The sequence below is a fragment of the Pongo abelii genome, chromosome 1 (genome assembly GCF_028885655.2).
Source record: "Pongo abelii isolate AG06213 chromosome 1, NHGRI_mPonAbe1-v2.0_pri, whole genome shotgun sequence".
In the NCBI taxonomy this organism is placed as follows: Eukaryota; Metazoa; Chordata; class Mammalia; order Primates; family Hominidae; genus Pongo; species Pongo abelii.
Genome location: NC_071985.2, coordinates 214,649,714 through 214,668,318, shown reverse-complemented (window position 1 = coordinate 214,668,318; position 18,605 = coordinate 214,649,714). Strand labels below are relative to the sequence as shown.

The following is an 18,605-nucleotide window of genomic DNA, read 5'->3' as shown; positions in this document are numbered from 1 at the left end:
CCTGTTTCCCCCACTGTAAATGAGAAGAACCATCATGACAAAGTCAGCTAATGCCCAAAGGGCACTTGAAATTGACAAACTTCCCATCTACCGTGGCATAGGATGGGCCTCACCAGCCATCTCTCTACAGAAATAAGGGCATTTCGGTCCTAAAAGGAAAATGACTAGTTCAAGATCAAGAGTAGGCGAAACTTGCACTTGAGTCCAGAAGGCCCAGATATCACCTCTGTCTGGTGTCAATGGCCCCAGACAACCCAGAACAGCTGGAGGTGCACAGGTGGGGTTCACTGGTCGGCGCAATGAGAGAAAACACACAGCATAGGGAACCACAGGGCATCTCAGTAAGATGCTGTTAGGAAACCCATGGGGTTTGGCAGGGTGACTTGGGGAGGGTTTAAGGAAGCCAGGGTTAGCTCTGGATTGGCTGCCGTCAGAAAGTGGGGGTGAGGCTGACTGGGAAAAAGGAACATTTACCAAGATGTGCAGAGCTTTGTGGGTGGCACAGAGACCTTGTTTCTGTCCGTGCTTAGACAAAAATCATGAAGATGAGGCCAGGCGTGGTGGCTCACACCTGTAATCACAGGACTTTGGGAGGCCAAGGTGGGCGGATCACTTGAGGTCAGGAGTTTGAGACCAGCCTGGCCAATATGGTAAAACCCCGTCTCTACTAAAAATACAAAAATTAGCTGAGCGTAGTGGCCCACTCCTGTACTCCCAGCTACTCGGGAGGCTGAGGCAGAAGAATCGCATGAACCCAGGAGGCAGAGGTTGCAGTGAGCTGAGATCACGCCACTGCACTCCAGCCCGGATGACAGAGCAAGATTCCATCTCAAGGAAAAAAAAAAATCAGGAAGAGGGCTTATTGTGTCTCATCTGATCAAGGTCTCAGAGGGACGTGGCCTGAGGCTAGTGTTCTGTGAGATTGTTTTTGCCCTATGGGAGACAGACTGGCCTGGCTATGAGTGTCGGGGGCCAGAAGGAGTCTGGGGCTCAAAAACCCAGCCTGGGAGGCCTGAAGGAAGGACACAAAACCAAAGGAGTGTGGCCAGGCCCTGTGTTCATTCCGCAAGGTTGACTGAGGACCTGCCGGGTCTCTGGTGCCGTCTCAGACCTTGGAGATAAAGCAGTGACAGAGACAGCGAGGCCCCTGGCTGCACACAGGTGACCTTCAGTGTGAGGCCTGGTCAGGAAATAAGCAAGGTAACCGCAGATAGTGAGCATGGCAAACAAGGGGGACAACAGGGCTGCTTCAGCCAGGGTGGTCAGGGAAGGCCTCTCTGAGGAGGTGACCCTGAGAGGGACTTAAAGGAGGCTTGAGAGGAGCTGGGAAGAGCATCCCAGGTAGAAGGAGGCAGACGGAGGGGCTGAGACGGGCCTGTATGGTAGAGGGAGAGGGAGAGGCAGGGGCAGGGCACCCAAGATCCTGGCAGGTAAAGTGAGCACATAGGACCTTCTCTCCACTCCCCTTCCCTCCCCACCAACCTCCACCCTGAGCTGGTAGCTCTGCACTCCCCACCCCGACTCTGCCTCCCACTAGCTGTGTGACCTTGGGCAAGTCACATGTCTTGAAGCCAGTTTTCCTGTGTAAAACACTGACACCCCCTCATGGGGTTACTATGGAGATTTGATAATGATAAATACATTAAAATCTGCAGGGCCCTCTCTCGTCTACCATCATGGAAAGAATGGAGAGGCAGCCACGAGTCTCCACAGTCCCTCAGAAAGGGGCAAGGCAGTGTCAATCCCCTGGGACCATCTGGAAGCTTCTGACAGGGACCTCAGCTAAGCTCCTGACCATGTATTCCAGCCGCGCTCTGGGCCTCAACAGCACCACACCCACCAAAGATGGTGAGCCAGATATCACCATCAACTCTTTCACCCGAGAAGCGGGACTCTAAATAACTGAGTCTGTCCCAGCCCCTCTTTGGAGCCCAGGTCCCAGTGGACGGGAAAAGCACAGGCCCCAGAAGTGGACAAATCTGGAGGCAAAGCTCACACCTGCTCCATGACCTCAGTGCATTCTTAGAAAGTCTGCGAGCCTCAGTTTCCTCACCTGGAAAATGGGGACAATACTACCGAAAAGAGAAAAATAGCTCAGAGCAGTGTGAGCTATGTGAAGTATGCAAAAGGTATCAGGCCCAGGGAGACACGAATACCGGACCTGAGTCATGCCCTTTGCATCCACACCCAGTGGCAATTATTTCAAGGCATTTTGTTTCTGACTAGCTGCCTCATCCATTAACTTCATGATCCCGGAAAGTGTCACATAAAGAACAATGCACAGCCAATCAGTAGCTTTTTTTTTTTTTTTTTTTTTTTGAGTCGGAGTCTTACTCTGTCACCTGGGCTGGAGTGCAGTGGTGCGATCTCAGCTCACTGCAACCTCTACCTCCCGGGTTCAAGCAATTCTCCTGCCTCAGCCTCCCAAGTAGCTGGGATTACAGGTGCCCGCCACCACACCCAGCTCATTTTTTGTATTTTTAGTAGAGATGAGGTTTCACCATGTTGGCCAGGCTGGTCTCGAGCTCCTGACCTCAAGTGATCCACCCGCCTTGGCCTCCCAAAGTGCTGGGATTACAGGCGTGAGCCACCATGCCCGGCCAGTAGCTTATATTATTTTAATATAAATTTTTGGTAAATGACTTAGAAACTGCCTCTTTCCTCCGCACCTTAAAATCCCAGTTGTTACTGCAGCTAATCGGAGTATATATTCGAGGTAACTTGAATCTATGCTCCCCAGTGGCCATGCTCAAGTTCTGAGCTTGAATAAACTACTTAATCCTACTTTCTGAATCTCACTATTTAAGGTTGACATGATGCACCTTGCAGGGTCATCAGGAGGATTACAAGTGTTGGCCTTTCCTCACCCCTCCTGCTCTTGCTTTCCAAAGAAAATTGTAAAGGTCTCAGAATGCTATTTCACTAGATTAGGCTTTCAGAGACAAATGGGCTCCCAGATGCCCCCAAAAATCACAGCCTCGGGGGCTGGCCCAGGTACTCAGCAACTACTGGAGGAATACACAGCACCATATTCCATCCCCAGGTTAAAACGTAGTAGGCCGGTTGCAGTGGCTCACGCCTGTAATCCCAGCACTTTGGGAGGCCAAGGTGGGCGGATTGCTTGAGGTCAGGAGTTCGAGACCAGCCTGGCCAACATGGCGAAACACCATCCTACTAAAAATACAAAAAAATTAGCCAGACATGGTGGCACGCGCCTATACGCTCAGCTACTCAGGAGGCTGAGGCAGGAGAATCGCTTGAACCTAGGAGGTAGAGGTAGCAGTGAGCCCAGATCGTGCCACTGCACTCCACCTGGGCAACAGAGCAAGACTCCATCTCAAAATACATAAATAAATGTAGTAGCGGCCAGTTCTCCTTTCTCCGTTCCCTCCCAGGAAATGTCAGAGTCAGAGATCCTGCAGGCCTCCCTCCTCCTTCCACAGGGCAGAGGCCCAGATGCCCACTGTGACCTCAGGATCACATGCCCCCATGGCTTTCTCTGTGCCTGGAAGTCTCCAAGCACTGGCCCAGCTGTCCGTCCATCATTCTGAGCGTGGCCTGGAGAACAGACACTAGTTCAAAGTTCAGCCTGAGTCAACTGCAGCTAAAAATAACCTAGGGACTCCCACCCATCAGTGCTTTCTTTTTTCTTTCTTTTTTCTTTTTGGTTCATGAACAATTTTGGGCTAACAGGAGTATCCATCCACTGGCTGCTCGGGTGAAGGCAGAGATGAATCAGTCACAGGACTTGGGGCCTCTCTGAGGATCCATGAAGACCTTCTTGGCAGGACGGCATTCCTCATCCATTCACGTATTTATGCAGTCAGTACACATTTATTCCACATGGCAATGATGCAGAGATAGATCGGATCAGTCAATAACAGCTCACTCAATTATTCAGCACGCGTTTTCCAAGCACCCAGGAAGTGCCTGGCTCTGGGAGGCGGATATGGATCCAACCCAACCTTTCTCAGAGCAGCCCTCAGTCCTCCCACCTAGGGAAGGCGGCACAAGGCAGAGTCTGAATCTGACTCAGGTTTCCCTGAAAATCTGCAGTGCCCTTTCTGCTCATGCCCTGGGCCGGAGACCTCAAGTTGGTCCCCCTCACCCTCTACAAGTGGGATCCAATCCAGGAAGGCCATGCACCGTTTCACCTCCTGCACCGGAAGATGTCAGGGCTACAAATGCTGGGATCTGATCTACGAAGGCCATGCACCGTTTCACCTCCTGCGGCGGGAGATGTCAGGGCTGCAAGTACTGAGATATGATCTACAAAGGACACACACTATTTCACCTTCTGCACCAGGAGATGTCAGGGTTGCAAGTACTGGGATCTCATCTACAAAGGCCATGCACCGTTTCACCTTCTGCATCAGGAGATGTCAGGGTTGCAAGTACTGGGATCTGATCTACAAAGGCCATGCACCGTTTCACCTTCTGCACCGGGAGATGTCAGGGTTGCAAGTACTGGGATCTGATCTACAAAGGCCATGCACCGTTTCACCTTCTGCACCGGGAGATGTCAGGGTTGCAAGTACTGGGATCTGATCTACAAAGGCCATGCACCGTTTCACCTTCTGCACCAGGAGATGTCAGGGTTGCAAGGAGCTGCGGGCCAGCCAACGCAGCTTCAGAAATCTATAGAGGGAAAAACTGAAAAGACACAGAGGGCCCAGACTCCACCTTGTCCAAGACACCTGGTCCGAGGTACTATTCACTTTCACCTGGACTCATGCTATGCCAGTCCTGCTCCAGTCTCCAAGTCATTCAGGTCCACACCGCAACCAAAGTTAACATGAAAATCTGATCATCAGAGAGGTGGCACAGTGGGGAGCTCAGTGAGAAACTACTCAGTGGCTTCTCATTTCTTCTAAAATAAAGACATCAGAACCCTTACCAAGGCCTCCAAACGTATTCCCCATCGCCCTGCCCCATTTGCTGCAATCCAGCCACCCCGGTCTCTTCTGGGGTCCTCTCTGCTTGAGATGCCCTCCACTGGTCCAACCTCACACAGCCGGAATGGGGCTCCTATCGGATCTCTCATAGCTCTAGACTTTTCTGGAAGCACTAGTGAAAACCCTATTATAGAGCTCTGACTGACCATCTGTGTGCCCGCCAGGCCACAGGCTCCACACAGCCAGCCCGTACCCATTCCATTCACCACCAGGCACCCCAAGCCTAACACACTGACCGGCCACAGTAAGCACCTGAGAAATGCAATCAATGCATGAGTGTCAGAGCTGACACCAGGCCCCCAGGACTGGACTCCAAGGCCAATGCTCTTCTGCTATCACCTGGGGCTGGACACTGGCCCCTTGGGTTCCCCAGTGGCTAGGGTGAGGGGGGGCCAAGGACAAGGAGAGGAGAAATAGAAAGGAAATTATCTTTGCTTCATGCAGCCTCCTGGCTTTTCCAGCCATTATCTGGAGCCTGATAAGGCTAATCCTCCCTATCACTGAGATAAAGGCAACACCAGGTGAGCAGAGAAGTGCAGGGCCCAGGGCGGGGCCTGGAGGGAAAGAAAGGCCCAGCCAGGCAAAGTGGCTCACACCTGTAATCCCAACACTTTGGGAGGCTGAGGAGGGTGAATCACTTGAGGTCAGGAGTTTGAGACCAGCCTGGCCAACATGGTGAAACCCCGTCTCTACTAAAAATACAAAAATTAGCTGGGCTTGGTGGCGCATGCCTGTAATCCCGTCTACTTGGGAGGCTGAGGAAGAAGAATTGCTTGAACCCGGGAAGCAGAGGTTGGAGTGAGCCAAAATCGTGCCACTGCACTCCAGCCTGGGCAATAGAGCGAGACGCTGTCTCAAAAAAGAAGAAAGACCCAACGCCAGGGATGAGCTGCTTCAGCCACTGCCCAGCAAACATCAGGCAACATTTGTCAAGCACTTGCCACCACATGCCAAGCACTAACCTAAGTGAGACAAGATCATCTCACTGAATCCACCACACAAGTGTATGAGGAACGCATGACAGGTTGAGCATCTCTGATCCAAAAATCCAAAATCCGAAATGCTCCAAAATCTGAAACTTTTTGAGTGTCAACACGACGCTCAAAGGAAATGCTCATTGGAGCATTTTGGACTTTGGAACTTGGGAGTAGGGATGCTCAACTGGTTCAGCAAATTCTCCAAAATCCAAGCAAGTCCAATATACAAAACACTTCCGGCCAGGCGCAGTGGCTCATGCCTGTAATCCCAGCGCTTTGGGAGGCTGAAGAGGGCGGATCACTTGAGGTCAGGAGTTCTAGACCGGCCTGGCCAACATGGCAAAACTCCATCTCTACTAAAAGTACAAAAATTAGCTGGACGTGGTGGCGTGTGCCTGTAGTCCCAGCTACTTAGGAGGCTGAGGTAGGAGGATGGCTTGAGCCCAGGAGGTGAAGGTTGCAGTGAGCCAAGATCTTGCCACTATACTCCAGCCTGGGAGGTAGAGCAAGACTCCATCTCAAAAAAACAAAAACCCAAAAAACGAAACACTCTGTTCTCAAGCATTTCAGATGAGGGATACTCGACCGTAGAATGATCTGTTTACAGATGAGGTTCAGAGTTACTCACTCCTGGCTCAGGGTCACAGCTCATGAGTGACAGAGCAGGATTTGACCCCAGGAGTTCCTTACTCAGGAGACTTACAGTATGGCTGAAGCACCTGGAACATCTCAGAGGCCCATGGTCAGGTGGGGCTGATGGGACACGTTCATCCTCCTCACCATACAGCTAGAACCTCATTTCCACCTGAGGAAAGCGGCCGCCCCAAGGTGGGCAGTGACTTGCCCAAGGTCACTCAGCTGTCCACTGGCACAGCAGCTCAGCCCAGGGACTCTTGACTCCATGCCATGACCTCTGCCAGGCAAGGGAAGGTTTGGGGATTAAGGAGGCTGTAAGAAGGGGAGAAGTCTCTTCCACCCCCTGAGGCGAGCAGGGTCAAAACCCTAACAGAGGGTTGGACATGGTGGTTCACGCCTATAATCCGAGCACTTTGGGAGGCTGAGGCAGGAGGATCACTTCAGCCCAGCAGGTGGAGACCATCCTGGCCAACATGGTGAAACCCCGTCTCTACGAAAAAAAATACAAAAATTAGCTGGGTATGGTGATATGTGCCTGTAGTTCCAGCTACTTGGGAGACTGAGGTGGGAGGATGACTGAGCCCAGGAGGTTGAGGCTGCAGTGAGCTGAGATCGTGACACTGTACTCCAGCCTGGACAACAGAGTGAGACTCTGTCTCCAACACAAACAAACAAACAAACAAAAAAACCAACAATAATAACAGAAGGGGTTTGGCATCTGGGGTACTTAATTGGAATAAACGGAAGAGACCGAGAACATCTGAGGTCCATACCTCCCCTCCCGCCACCATCCTTCACTGCTGGGCCCCTGCTGTCTTGATATTCCTGATCGAAGATGATCACTCCAGGAAGCCCATTGGTGGGAGAGGGGGATCATCATAACCACAGCAGCACTTACTAAGCATTTCAGGTGCTGGGCACTCCAAAGTGCTTTTCATGTATGAGACCATTTAACCCGCAGGACAATCCTATAAGGTGACTACTACTGTCATCTTTATTTTCCATATGAGAACATAAGGGAGCCCAGAGAGGGTGAGTAACCTGCCCGGGGCCACAGAGCTGCCAAGAGTTGGAGCCAGGATCCAAGCCATGCTGTGTTCTGGACCATCTCAATAGCAACCGTTCAACACCCACTGTGTGCCGGGCCAGATGCCGGGCACAGGAGGCAGGCTGCTCCCATGGGTGCCACTGCCAAACACTGCCTCAATGGCGCTTTCACTACTTTAGAAGTGTGATGATAATCACAGGTTTTAATTATTCTTTCACTCAAATACTCACAGAGCACACATTTGGTACCAGCATCCAGGAAACCACTGGTCACATCACCGCTAATCCTTGCAGCCACCTGCTACGTGGCTGTTAATACAATCATCCCCATTTTGCAGAAGAGGATACTGAACGGACAGAAGCTGCCTTGCCAAGGCCACAAAGCACTGGATGGACTCACCGAGGTGGCCAGCAGGACATTCCAGGCCAAAGGCACTGCCCCAGCCACTGGCTGGAGGAGTTCAAGAGTAGAGAATGTCTAAGGAATGGTGGGAAATGCCAGCCCCCGACCCAGGGCAAGCTGTGCCCATCCAAGGGCCGGGCAGACTGGGAAAAGCATTGTATGCTTTTGATATTTTGAAAATTAAACCATCAGGTAGCCTGAGAAGAGTCCAAAATTACCCAAGATCACTGCAGGGGACACGGCAGTAGCCAATTCCGGCCCACAAGCCCCCTGATGTCAGATGGGCTGAGCAGGAGTCATGTCTGGGCTTGGCACAAGAAGTAAGGAACAGAAGTGAACTCTTATAAGCCTACTACATGCCTGGGCTGACTATTAATCTGTATCCCGCCTGTTTCCAACAAGAACTGAGGACATTGATGGTAAAGCTGATTGAGAAAAAAACAGGAAGTCAGGGTTAAAGGAGAAAAGAGACAGTCAGTTGGGAGGCCTGGTGTTCACCAGCTCAAGGCCTCGGACAAGTTTTCCTTAATTTCCATGGGCCTCAGTTGTTTAATCTGTGAAATGGGGGTGGTAACCCCTACATCATAGGTTGCTGAGAGGCTGAGTAAAATAATCCACATAAAAAGTAAATGGCAGTCATTGTCACCAGCCGCCATCCCTGGGCCCACCTATAAAGGCCACACGTTTATGGTGATTGTCCTGAGGCTGGCCGTGATAAATATCGATTGACAAGGAAGCGCTCACATGATAAGTTCATTCATTCCCTAAATGTTTGCCAAGGGCTTACCAGGTGCCAGACACAGTTCCAGGGCCTGGGAACACACTGTAAGGCAGACAAGTGTATAAAGGGAAAAAACAAGCTACAGTAAAGTATGGGCAGATGAGCTTGTTTCTATGAGGTTTTTTTTAAAGCATATATATTCATGGAAAGTTAAAGGACATGAATCAAAATGTTAACAGTGGGTACCTCTGTGTGGTACAATTCCAGGTGATTTTTCTATTTTTTTTGCCTTATCTGTACTTTTCACAATGGACATGTATTAAACTAAAAGAAAACATGTATCAAGGGTATTTTTTAAAACTAGCAGAGATTCCTGGCACTCAAGGCAAAAAAGAAAACACTAAGAAACATCTCCTATACCCGTTCCTCAAAAGCAGCGGTTTTTTTCAGGACTAGAGTTTTACACGTACGACACTGAGGGATGTCACTGAAAATGCCCCATGACTGTTTCTCCATAAATGCAGACACGGCACGTCACAGGTGTGCCCTAAATGTTCGCTGAGTAAATGAACAAGTGATCAAATACCAAAGCTGTTCCTCTAGAGCAGTGGCTATCAACCAGAGGTGATTTTTGTCCCCCAGGTAACATCTGGCAATGTCTGGGAACTTGTATTTCCTGTCAGGGCCAGGGTTTTTTTTTTGTAATTGTCAGGGCCGGGGGTGCCCCTGACATGCAGTGGGTAAAGGCCAGGGACGCTGCTAAACATTCTACAGTGCACAGGACAGACTCCACAGCAACCAAAATGTAGCCCCAAATGCGAATAGTGGTGAGGTTGAGAAATCCTGTCTAGGGCATGCGGCCAGCTGCTGTATCAAAGGGGTAACCTGAGCTCAGGGAACCGGCTGCAAAATGCTCTTTCTCTTTCCCCTCTCAATTCAGGAGGCCTCATAATTCAGAGCATAAATCTGGATTTAGACCAACTGTAATTTCAGTCATATATCTCTGAATGGCAGATCATTTCCCATGATAAGACAGGAATGAGACAGTACTTACCGGCTCAGTGTTAAGCCCGTGGTGCTTGATTGCTTGATAATTATTGTTATCATGGGCTTATCTTTTAGAATATGGATTGCTTTCTACTAGATATTGGAGGTTTTTCCTACGCATTTCTCCCCTATTAAGCCGAAAACTCCTCAAAGGCCCCACCCCACGTAAATTCCCTGGGTACTCCTCACCTCCAGGGTGTTTGGTAGAGCACCAGCTCACAGCAGGCACGCAGTAAACACAGGACTCTATAAGCCCCATCTTCCTGAGTCTCAGAGTGCAGGGAAGGCCTGCAAACGGGATCACACAGGGAGTATGGCAAGTGTGGCCCCAGTATCAGCCTAGAAGAAGAACCCCTCTGTCCCATGTCCTCTTCCTGCACCCTTTCCTATCCCCTCTCCACCCACAGAGGACACACAGCAGTGTTGAAACTCACTTGTGCTCAGAGCACCACCATGCCATCCCTTGGGGGAAGGGAGAGGGCCACTGATTAACTCAGAAAGGGCACAGCTCATCAGGAAAGACACAGCCACTAACAGCCCCAGAGGTCAAGCAAACAAAACTCAAATGGGAGTGGGGGCTGATCCACAGGTGGGCAGCCCCACCAGACTAGGAACCCCTCTGGGGCAGGGTCTGTGTCCCACCTACCTCTCCAAACCTAGCTCCGAGCTGGAGGGGCTCTGAGAATATTTGTCATTGAGTGGGCAAGGGTCCAGGCACCTGGCTCCACAATGTCAGGTTTGCAAATCGGGATTTGAAGGGCAGCTCCACCCCTGAACTGCTCCTGGGTTTCTTCATTATTTGGAATAATACCTGCCTCACAGGAGTGAGAAGTTTAAATAGAGGTGATAATGATGATGATCGTGGCAATAATAATAACCGGGCGCTGCCTTTCTGCTGGGGACTGTTCAGTGCACTCCCCACGTATTAACTCATTTAATCCTCATGATAAGACACCTGCCAAGTGCCTGGCCAGCATTTGGTTCATTATAAGCACTCCATAAATATGATTATTCCACCTACAAGAAGAAAGGAATCCTCTTTTCTGTCCAACATTTAACTTGAAAAAAAAAAAGGGGGGGGGCGGGGCGCGTGGGGAGCGGAAAAGAGAGAGGTAGAAATCTTGGTAGAAGGAGAGGAGGACTCGGGGAATCCGGGGCGGGATGGGGGCACTGAACGTGAGACGAGGGTGGGGAAGTGAGATGTGTGGTGTGCTAAAAATAGAAGTGCCCCTCAGGGGAAGCCAGCAAATTGCGAAGATCCAGTATTAGGAGTGAGGTGAGTGACTACAGAGGCTAATTTCCGAGCGTGGGAACCGGCAGGGCCACCGAGGCACCCTACTCGGTCGCAGGATTCGGGAAGAGGGGTCCCCTCGCTAAAGGAAGGTGACTACCTGAGGGAGGAGGCTAAGGGATCTCAGTGGGAGAAAGGCCCGGGTGGGGGTCGGAGGGGAGCCCCTAAGGAACCCGGCGTTGACCGAGGCAGCTTGGGGGTCCGGCAGGGAGGGAGTGCGGCGCAGGGGACGCCCAGTGACTCCCAGGCTCCCGGGCCCCAGGCGCGCTCTCGGCCCGCCCCGGGCCCCGTGCTCACTCACCCGGCCCCGGTCCAGGGGCGGGACAGCAGGGCGCGGCGGAGCGCGGGCGCCGGCAGCAGCATCTCGGGCTCGCAGCGGGGCTGTTCGCTGGATCGTCCGCCCGGGCGCGGCTAGAATGCACAACCCCGTCCAGAGCGCACCACCTCGATCCGCGGGGGGAAACGGATTACCCCGGCTGTCCTCCGAGCTCGGGATCAGCCAAAGTCCCACTATATTTAGCTTCGGCTAATAAAAGATGTCTCTAGTTCCACAACGGGGGCATTACATAACACAGGGCAAGGGAACCCGAAAGCGAAGTCCTGAAATGCATGCGTTTTCCCCTCCTCTCTTTATGGTATGACCCGGGGAGAGGGCGTGAACCCTGTCGACCAGTGACACACCAAAGATTCTGAACCAATCAGCGGGGCGGTCCTGTTGCAGCCTTCCAAAGCGGAGCAGAGAGGGGCTGAATAGAGCCAATGAGATAACCGGAATGGAACACGTGCCGAAGCGGGGCAGAAGGACTCGCTGCTCCCGGCCCTCTGGGGTGCGCCCCGGGTGCGGTGGTCGTCCGACTGACTTCTCTCAGGCCGCCAGTGGCTTGTGCAAGACTGGAAACCTGTCCGCTACCAGACTCCTCGACCCCGCAGGGCCACAGCGCGGCCAGCCCCCTGCTTCCTCCAGGGGGCTGCGGCCCCTGGAATGAGCCTGCCTTCCAGCTTCTTGGCCAGGACCCAGCCGCCCTCCACCTACCCTCCAGGCGCGGGGCCGGCCAGCTTCTTAGCTTCCTTGCAGATTACGATCAATGCAAGATAAAACCTGAGCTGGCCAAAGCTTAGCTTTTCATTTAAAGCCTTTGGCCGCAAAACTAGTTGTTCCTGAGCCTTTTACCCCCAAGTAAAAATTTCAGCTTTCTTTGCAAAATGTTGTGTGCTTGGTAAACACTAGAATGCTATTTAAAACTTGGATTCTGAAGGCTTCTCTGATGACGAGGTCTCAGGGACCCAATCTATTCCTTAAGTAATGTTACGTTTCCTTACTCTATGTTCTAATTTGTTTATATTTCTTCCAGCAGCATGAACCGGGCACCTGCTTAGGAGTCAGTTCCGATGCTGATTCTGGTTCCTCGGCAGGGCACTAGGCAGACTACATATCCTTTCCGGGCCTCAGTTTCCTTATCTGTAAAACGGAGGTAATAGTACCCAACTCAAAAAGCCCCCGTGATCTTAAGCCACTTATTTTTCTCCAGATTACACCATTTAAGATACTTTGGGAGAATTTAAACATTTAAATGAAGAGTAGGAGAGGGAAATTACCTAAGTGCCAAGTATTAGGAATGGCAAAAAGCAAATTGGAATTGGTGGCGGCTATTTGTCTTCATCTTTGGAGAAAACCCTAGACAGGTGAGCTCAGTTCACATTTGGGCAATGTTGCCCTGAACGTGCCCATTTACAAGAAAAACTAGAACGTTGGTTAGTGTCAAATCCAGAGCCTGGGAAGGTGACCTCCTGTGGGTACGTTGGAGAGCCTGGAGAAATGGGGGCTTTGTGGTTAAAAGGACATCAGTTCCAAACCAGGCCAAGCCAGTTACTGAGCCTGTGATGTCTCGTGTCCTCTCTTCCCCGTCAGTAAAATGTGTGTAATGATTCCTGCTTTGTCATCTTCCAAAGCTTTTACTGTGAGCTACAAATGTAACAGGTGATATGAAATCCCCTATTTTATGGCTAATTAGCTAATGAGTTTGAGTGTTTCTGTGGCCTTCCGTCCTCTTACCCCTCCCCCAACACTAGATTCATCTTCTATTTAAAAACAAAAACAAAAAAAAAGCACCATCAGTTCTAAGACATTTCACTTTATTTAAAAGAAGCCAATATACAGGATATAAAGGGCATGATATTTACAACAGTACAGTAAACAGGTTGGTTTCCGGTAGGATCAGTAGTCTTTCCGTGAGTATAAATCCCCCCCTTCCCTGTGATGCTAGACCCAGCTGGCAGACAACAGCAACGGTGAGGCAGGATGGAATCATGGGGTATAAACTCTCCCTGGATGGGGCTAAAAATCAGGTAGATGCAAAAACGTCCACAAGGGGTCTTGCAGGGAAGGGCTTTGCCTCGTTTCTTTGAGGGCTTGGGAGGGAGGGGTCTTGGTGAGGGATTTGCCCAGAACTAACGCACAGCCCACCCTGAGCCTGGAAATCATCCATTCATAGAAAATTCCCTTCCAGAGAGAATCTGGCTTTACCTGCACCCACCCATTCCCCTCCAGACTCCCCACTCCAAGAGAGAGCTCTTCTAGAGCCAGAGCTTGGTGTCTCAAGGGGGAAGACCCCTGTCCTAGGAAACCCCCAGCACCCTGATCCCTCCCCCCCAGGCCCTGGGGGGCACACGGCAAGGACTGCAGCCCAGGCTTGGCCTGGAGTAGACACAGCCAGGGCTGGGCTATGAGCATCTTACGCCATTTCCACTCCTGCTCCAGCTGCCTGACCACCTGAGACCCACGAAGGCCCAGGCTTTAAGGAAGTCGTGTGCTCCCACTGTTACCCAATGCTCTGCTGCCTCCCAACCCTCTCCCAACGCAACTGGGTTGGAAATGGATCTCGGCAGACCAGAGTCAGAGTAACTAATTAATCAGAGCCTACCCCCAGAGCCCAGCTTGTTCCCTCCCTAATGTACCTTGTCCCTTCCCCCACCCACCACATTTCTGAATTTCCTGCAGCCCACCCGCCCCCCTCAGATCCTCGCCCCAAGACCCCAAGGAGCTGAGGGGTCAGAGGAGAGGAGAATGGGGTGAAGTGGGACCTACACGCTGCTGAAGCGGCTCATGGGTGTGGATGACGAAAAGTGAGGACAGAAGACGAGGCCAGGGGACAGGAATGGGTTCCATTCAATCCAGCAACAACACGCACCATGTCTCGTCCACAGGAAAATGCTGGGCTACCACAACTACCTACCCTAGATTAAAAAACCCTTCCTTTCATAAAAATAGATGAGAGTCTCTTGCTTTATAAATAGACTACATTTAGCTTAAGTTACATCTTATATTCTCCCCCACCCCACCCCCTCTCCTCCCATTCCAAGCGTAAGTGGTTTAATTCTCCCTAGGTCATCTGAGCTCTACCCACAGAGTTAGTCCATGATGGATTTGGCCCTTCAGGGACCTCAAGACATTTTCTCAAGACAAGAAAGAAAAATGTGTTCATTTGCCAATAATTTTTTTCTCTGTTTGGAGTCTCAGAGGAGTGAGAGAGAGAGAGAGAGAGAGAGTGTGTGTGTGTGTGTGTGTGTGTGTGTGTATTTCACAACCAACCAGGGAGCCAAAAGGATGCTAGTCTTCCTATCCCTCCCCAATCCTCTGTTTGTATAAAACCCCCAAAAATAGGAGACAGAGGGCAGCGCAGGAGAGCCCATCTGAGAACAATTCTAAAATACCAGTGTCAATATGACACTGGGCTTAGAAATAGAAAGTCAAAATTAAGTATTTACAGCTTTACAAAGGATGGACCAATTCGTCCCAGCTAGGACTGGTGCTGCCCCAGCGAGCGTTGGGGTCTTTCTTGGCAAGCTGTGGGCTCATGGTGAAGGGACAAGCAGGGCCCACTGACGTTAACTGAAAAAAGCATGTGGTGGAGAGGCAAGCAGGCAGGCAGGCCGGACCCAGGAACCAGCCCAGGAGGCAGGCCCATCACACTCTGGCTTTCTCTCTCCCACCCACCTGCCCCAAGTCCTCACTCCCAAGAGGAGAGCAGACATTAAAAGCCAGCCGGAAGGGACTCTCAGGCCAGGATCTCTTTCTGGCTCCTGCAGTTTTCAAACTCCCTAGAGTACCCTAGTCCTCAAAGACAAATCACCTATGTATACAAGGAGGGAAGTAAAAATAATACTGCCGGACACCCATCACCACAGTAACCTTAGTTACTCCAATGCTAACACTGCTGCCTTACAGTCTTAAGTCTAAAGATATATCTGTCACCCTCCCACCACCTTGGGGAACAACCCAGGGCTGGCTTCCACGCTGCCCACGAAACTCCCACACCACATTGTCCAACGCCTCCCTCAGCCCTGGACGGAGGAGACCCACGAGGGTGGATGTTTTCCTGCCCTCGAGGAAACGGAAAATCTTTTTAGCAGCTGAGGTCCAAGCCCAACTGGCTCTGATAACCTTTGGTTAAAATAAAAATTCAACAACAATAACAACAAGAATCAGGTATGTTTGAACCCTGTAACCTTTAGAACAAGGGTCAGTGAGGAGAGAGAAGGGCCGTCTCTCTTCCAAAACCATTGTCCCTCCAAGTACCTGCCAAAGGGAACTGTTTGGCTAACAAGAGATGCTGACTATGGAAGCGTCACATCCAGACTGCCGCAGGGGACCCGTGGGAGGTGCCCGCAGCAAAAGAAAACAAAGGAAAAAACTCATGACGAAGGCCACCAAATCGTGATAAATTATATCACACGTAGTCAGTCACTAACACATTCTCACACTCTCTCTCTACATATATCTATTATGTACAGTATTTTTAAGACTGTAACACAGGTGGCGGAAACAGAAAAGAGAGAAGAGCCTTAAAGGCCATGGACCCCTGGGGACCACAATCCCAGTGAAACCCAGAGCCCCCTCCTTCTGCCTCCAGGCAAGGCAGAGGGACCCAAGTTCTAGTCCTTGGGCACATTTTGCTACCTTGACCACTAGAGGGAGCTCCTGGGACAACAAAAAATTAAAATTGGCAACAGACCCACTGCAGTAGGTATGAAAAGAGGGTTAAAAAATAATAATAAAGCAAAGCCTGCTCAGCTGGCTCCAAGCTGAGATTTGGAAGCGGGAGGGTTGCCACACAGTGCCCTTCAACGCAGGCCCACTCAAGCCATTCAAGTCTTGGGGGATGCTGGCTCAGATCAATACCCCGACTGGCCAGTCGAGAGAATTGCTGAGAGAGGCTTGCGTGTGCCCAGGAGCAGAAAGAGGATGGCCCTCACTCCATGGGCCATGGCTGCACTGCCAGCAGCCCACCCGGCCTCTCTCCTGCCAGCAGCCAGAAGCAGGCAACTGCCGGAGAGTCCTAACCCAAGGCGGGTAGAAAGGAGCAGAGACCAGGCCTGGCTCCTTCAGACTTTCTCACAGAGAAATTACAGATCTCTAAGCCTCTATTGTTGGCTGGCGAGGGAGGGAAGAACATCAAGTTACCAGGGCAATAAAGGATCCCTCCGCCCCCGCCCTGAACCCAGAGGTCCGGAAGGCAGCAAGCGGTCAGGCAGGCCAGTGCCTTGCGGGAACCCCGGCCTCATGACCAACCTCGGCCAAACCCACACTACCCAATCAGTGCTGCAACACAGATCACCCTAACCCCAGCCTCCCTCCCAGCTCCAGGGGGAAGCCAGGAGCCCAGGAGATGTCCTGCCTTCCACAATGATATAAGGCAATCTGCTTTTGTTGTTTGTTTTGTTTTTTGCATAGTAGTTTAAACACAGTGAGGCTCCGCCTTCCCCTCACAGTGCCTTGTCCCTTCAACTTTGCCACTCGATCCCCCAAAAAATTAAGATGTGTCTTCCTTCCCTTCCTTCCACTTTTCTCTCCTTCAGGGAGCGAGAAAACTGGGGTGGTCCCTACCCAGGCCTAGAAAGCTCACAGAGGCAAGAGGCTCCTTCCTGGGGGTTGGCAGAGCACCCCAAGCCCCAGGCCAGTCTGGGCTGGCTCAGGAGGAAGGGAGGGCATAGCCCACGGCCAATCAGAGGAGCAGGTGGGACGGACGGCAGAAACCACATTACACCTCGGCCAGTTGGCCCGGCCCTCAGCTTAGAGTTCTGTATAAAAACACCTGCTAGGAATAATTCTTTGGAGCTCAAAGTGGCTCAGCTTAAGGGAGAAGGCACAGTTAACACTGCAAAGTCCGCACAGAAGTCTGCATTTGTAATGTGGAGAACAATAGAAATTGACAGCACCATTCCTTGGGTGGGTGGGGGATGGAGACGGGGCACCCGTTGGTGGTGTGGAAGGAAGGAAGGAAGCAGCAGTCCCTCGGGGCCTCCAGAGAAGGGAGGGCAGAGAAAGTCTGTGTGGTGCGGCTTCGAACCCCACTCCGAGGGGCCTTCCTGGCCCCGTGAGGAGAGGTGGCAGGGCCCCATTACCAAGACCACCAGGCTCGCAGGGCCTCAGTCATCAGCTGACCATGGGCTCCACATCCGCCTCCCGCTCGAACTCATCCTGGATCTCATCTGTACTTCCTGAGTCGCTGCTGGCCACGGAGCTGGGGGACGGTGAATTCCTGAGAAGCACAAGAGAGTGGGGAAATTCAGAGAGCAGCCCTGGGCCTCTGAAGGGTCAAGGAGTGGGAAGGCTGAGCTGCCACTTCTATAAGATCTACTCTCAGAGGGGCCTGGTCCTGAGCTCCTGCCTCACTCAGCTATCCTTAAGATCCTTTAAACTCATGAGGTAACCCCCTGCACCAGCCCCTACTTGGTCTGGCTGTGTTGGCTTCTCTAGGAAGAAAGCCCCTTGGGAGCTGGACCATGGATCAAGTTTGGCTGTTACCCTCCAAGCACCTAACCCAGGTCTGGGCACATAGTAGGTGCTGAGTAAACCCTGAATGACTCAGAGCTCAAAAGGAGGCCATGCAGGATATGGTTAACATCACTGGGCTGCAGTTCTGATTCTATCTCGGATGAGCTGGGGTGGGGGTGGGGGTGGGGGAGCTTGGGCAAACCGTTTAACCTGCCTAAGCGCCTGCTCTTCTGTCTGAATAATGGAGATAACCACAGTGGGTTCTGGGGGTTCGAGGAGTTAAAGGTCTGAAAGGCAAGGCCACAGCCCTGCACACAGATCTGCCCCCCCACAGAGCTGTCCCTCCCTCTCGTACGGTAATGCAGCAAAACAATGACAACGTATTTGTGCTGTGTGGCAGGCATTCTCCGCATATTAGCTCATTCTCAGCACGGCTGTCCCCCGACAAGGCTGTGTCCTTGAAGGCAGGGGCTCTGCTTTATGTGCCATGCCTGACACATGTCAGTCTCCTGGGGACAGGCCCTGGGTTGGAAGAGGATGCTATGGTTTGGCTATGTTCCCACCCAAATCGCATCTGGAATTGTAGTTCCCATAATCCCCACGTGTCATGAGAGGGACCAGTTAGAGATAATTGAATCGTGGGGGCAGTTTCCCCCATCCTGTTCTCATGATAGTGAGTTACTTCTCACGAGATCTGATGGTTTTATAAGGGGGGGTTCCCCTTTGCTAGGCACTCATTCTCTCCCCTGCCGC

The 18,605-nt window shown here is 51.6% G+C and overlaps 2 protein-coding genes across 9 annotated transcripts in view; both read right to left on the bottom strand.

Moving 5' to 3' along the window:
- Positions 1–12,156, bottom strand: part of ALDH4A1 (aldehyde dehydrogenase 4 family member A1) — a 31,993-nt gene extending 19,837 nt beyond the window's left edge. For 2 of the 7 annotated variants that reach the window (XM_054520696.2, XM_054520871.2), the window contains exon 1: positions 11,379–11,679. In XM_054520696.2, the coding sequence (XP_054376671.1) occupies positions 11,379–11,440 (62 nt within the window). In that variant the 5' untranslated portion in view covers positions 11,441–11,679. Of the gene's footprint in view, positions 1–11,378 lie in introns of all 7 variants that reach the window. The other 5 variants (XM_009234365.3, XM_063712001.1, XM_009234372.4 and 2 more) reach the window with 5 other exon arrangements.
- Positions 12,157–13,189: 1,033 nt separating this feature from the next.
- The window catches only part of IFFO2 (intermediate filament family orphan 2), a 51,752-nt gene continuing 46,336 nt past the window's right edge, over positions 13,190–18,605 (bottom strand). For both annotated transcript variants that reach the window (XM_024251158.3, XM_054540809.2), the window contains one exon: positions 13,190–17,616. In XM_024251158.3, the coding sequence (XP_024106926.1) occupies positions 17,511–17,616 (106 nt within the window). In that variant the 3' untranslated portion in view covers positions 13,190–17,510. The remainder of the gene's footprint in view (positions 17,617–18,605) is intronic.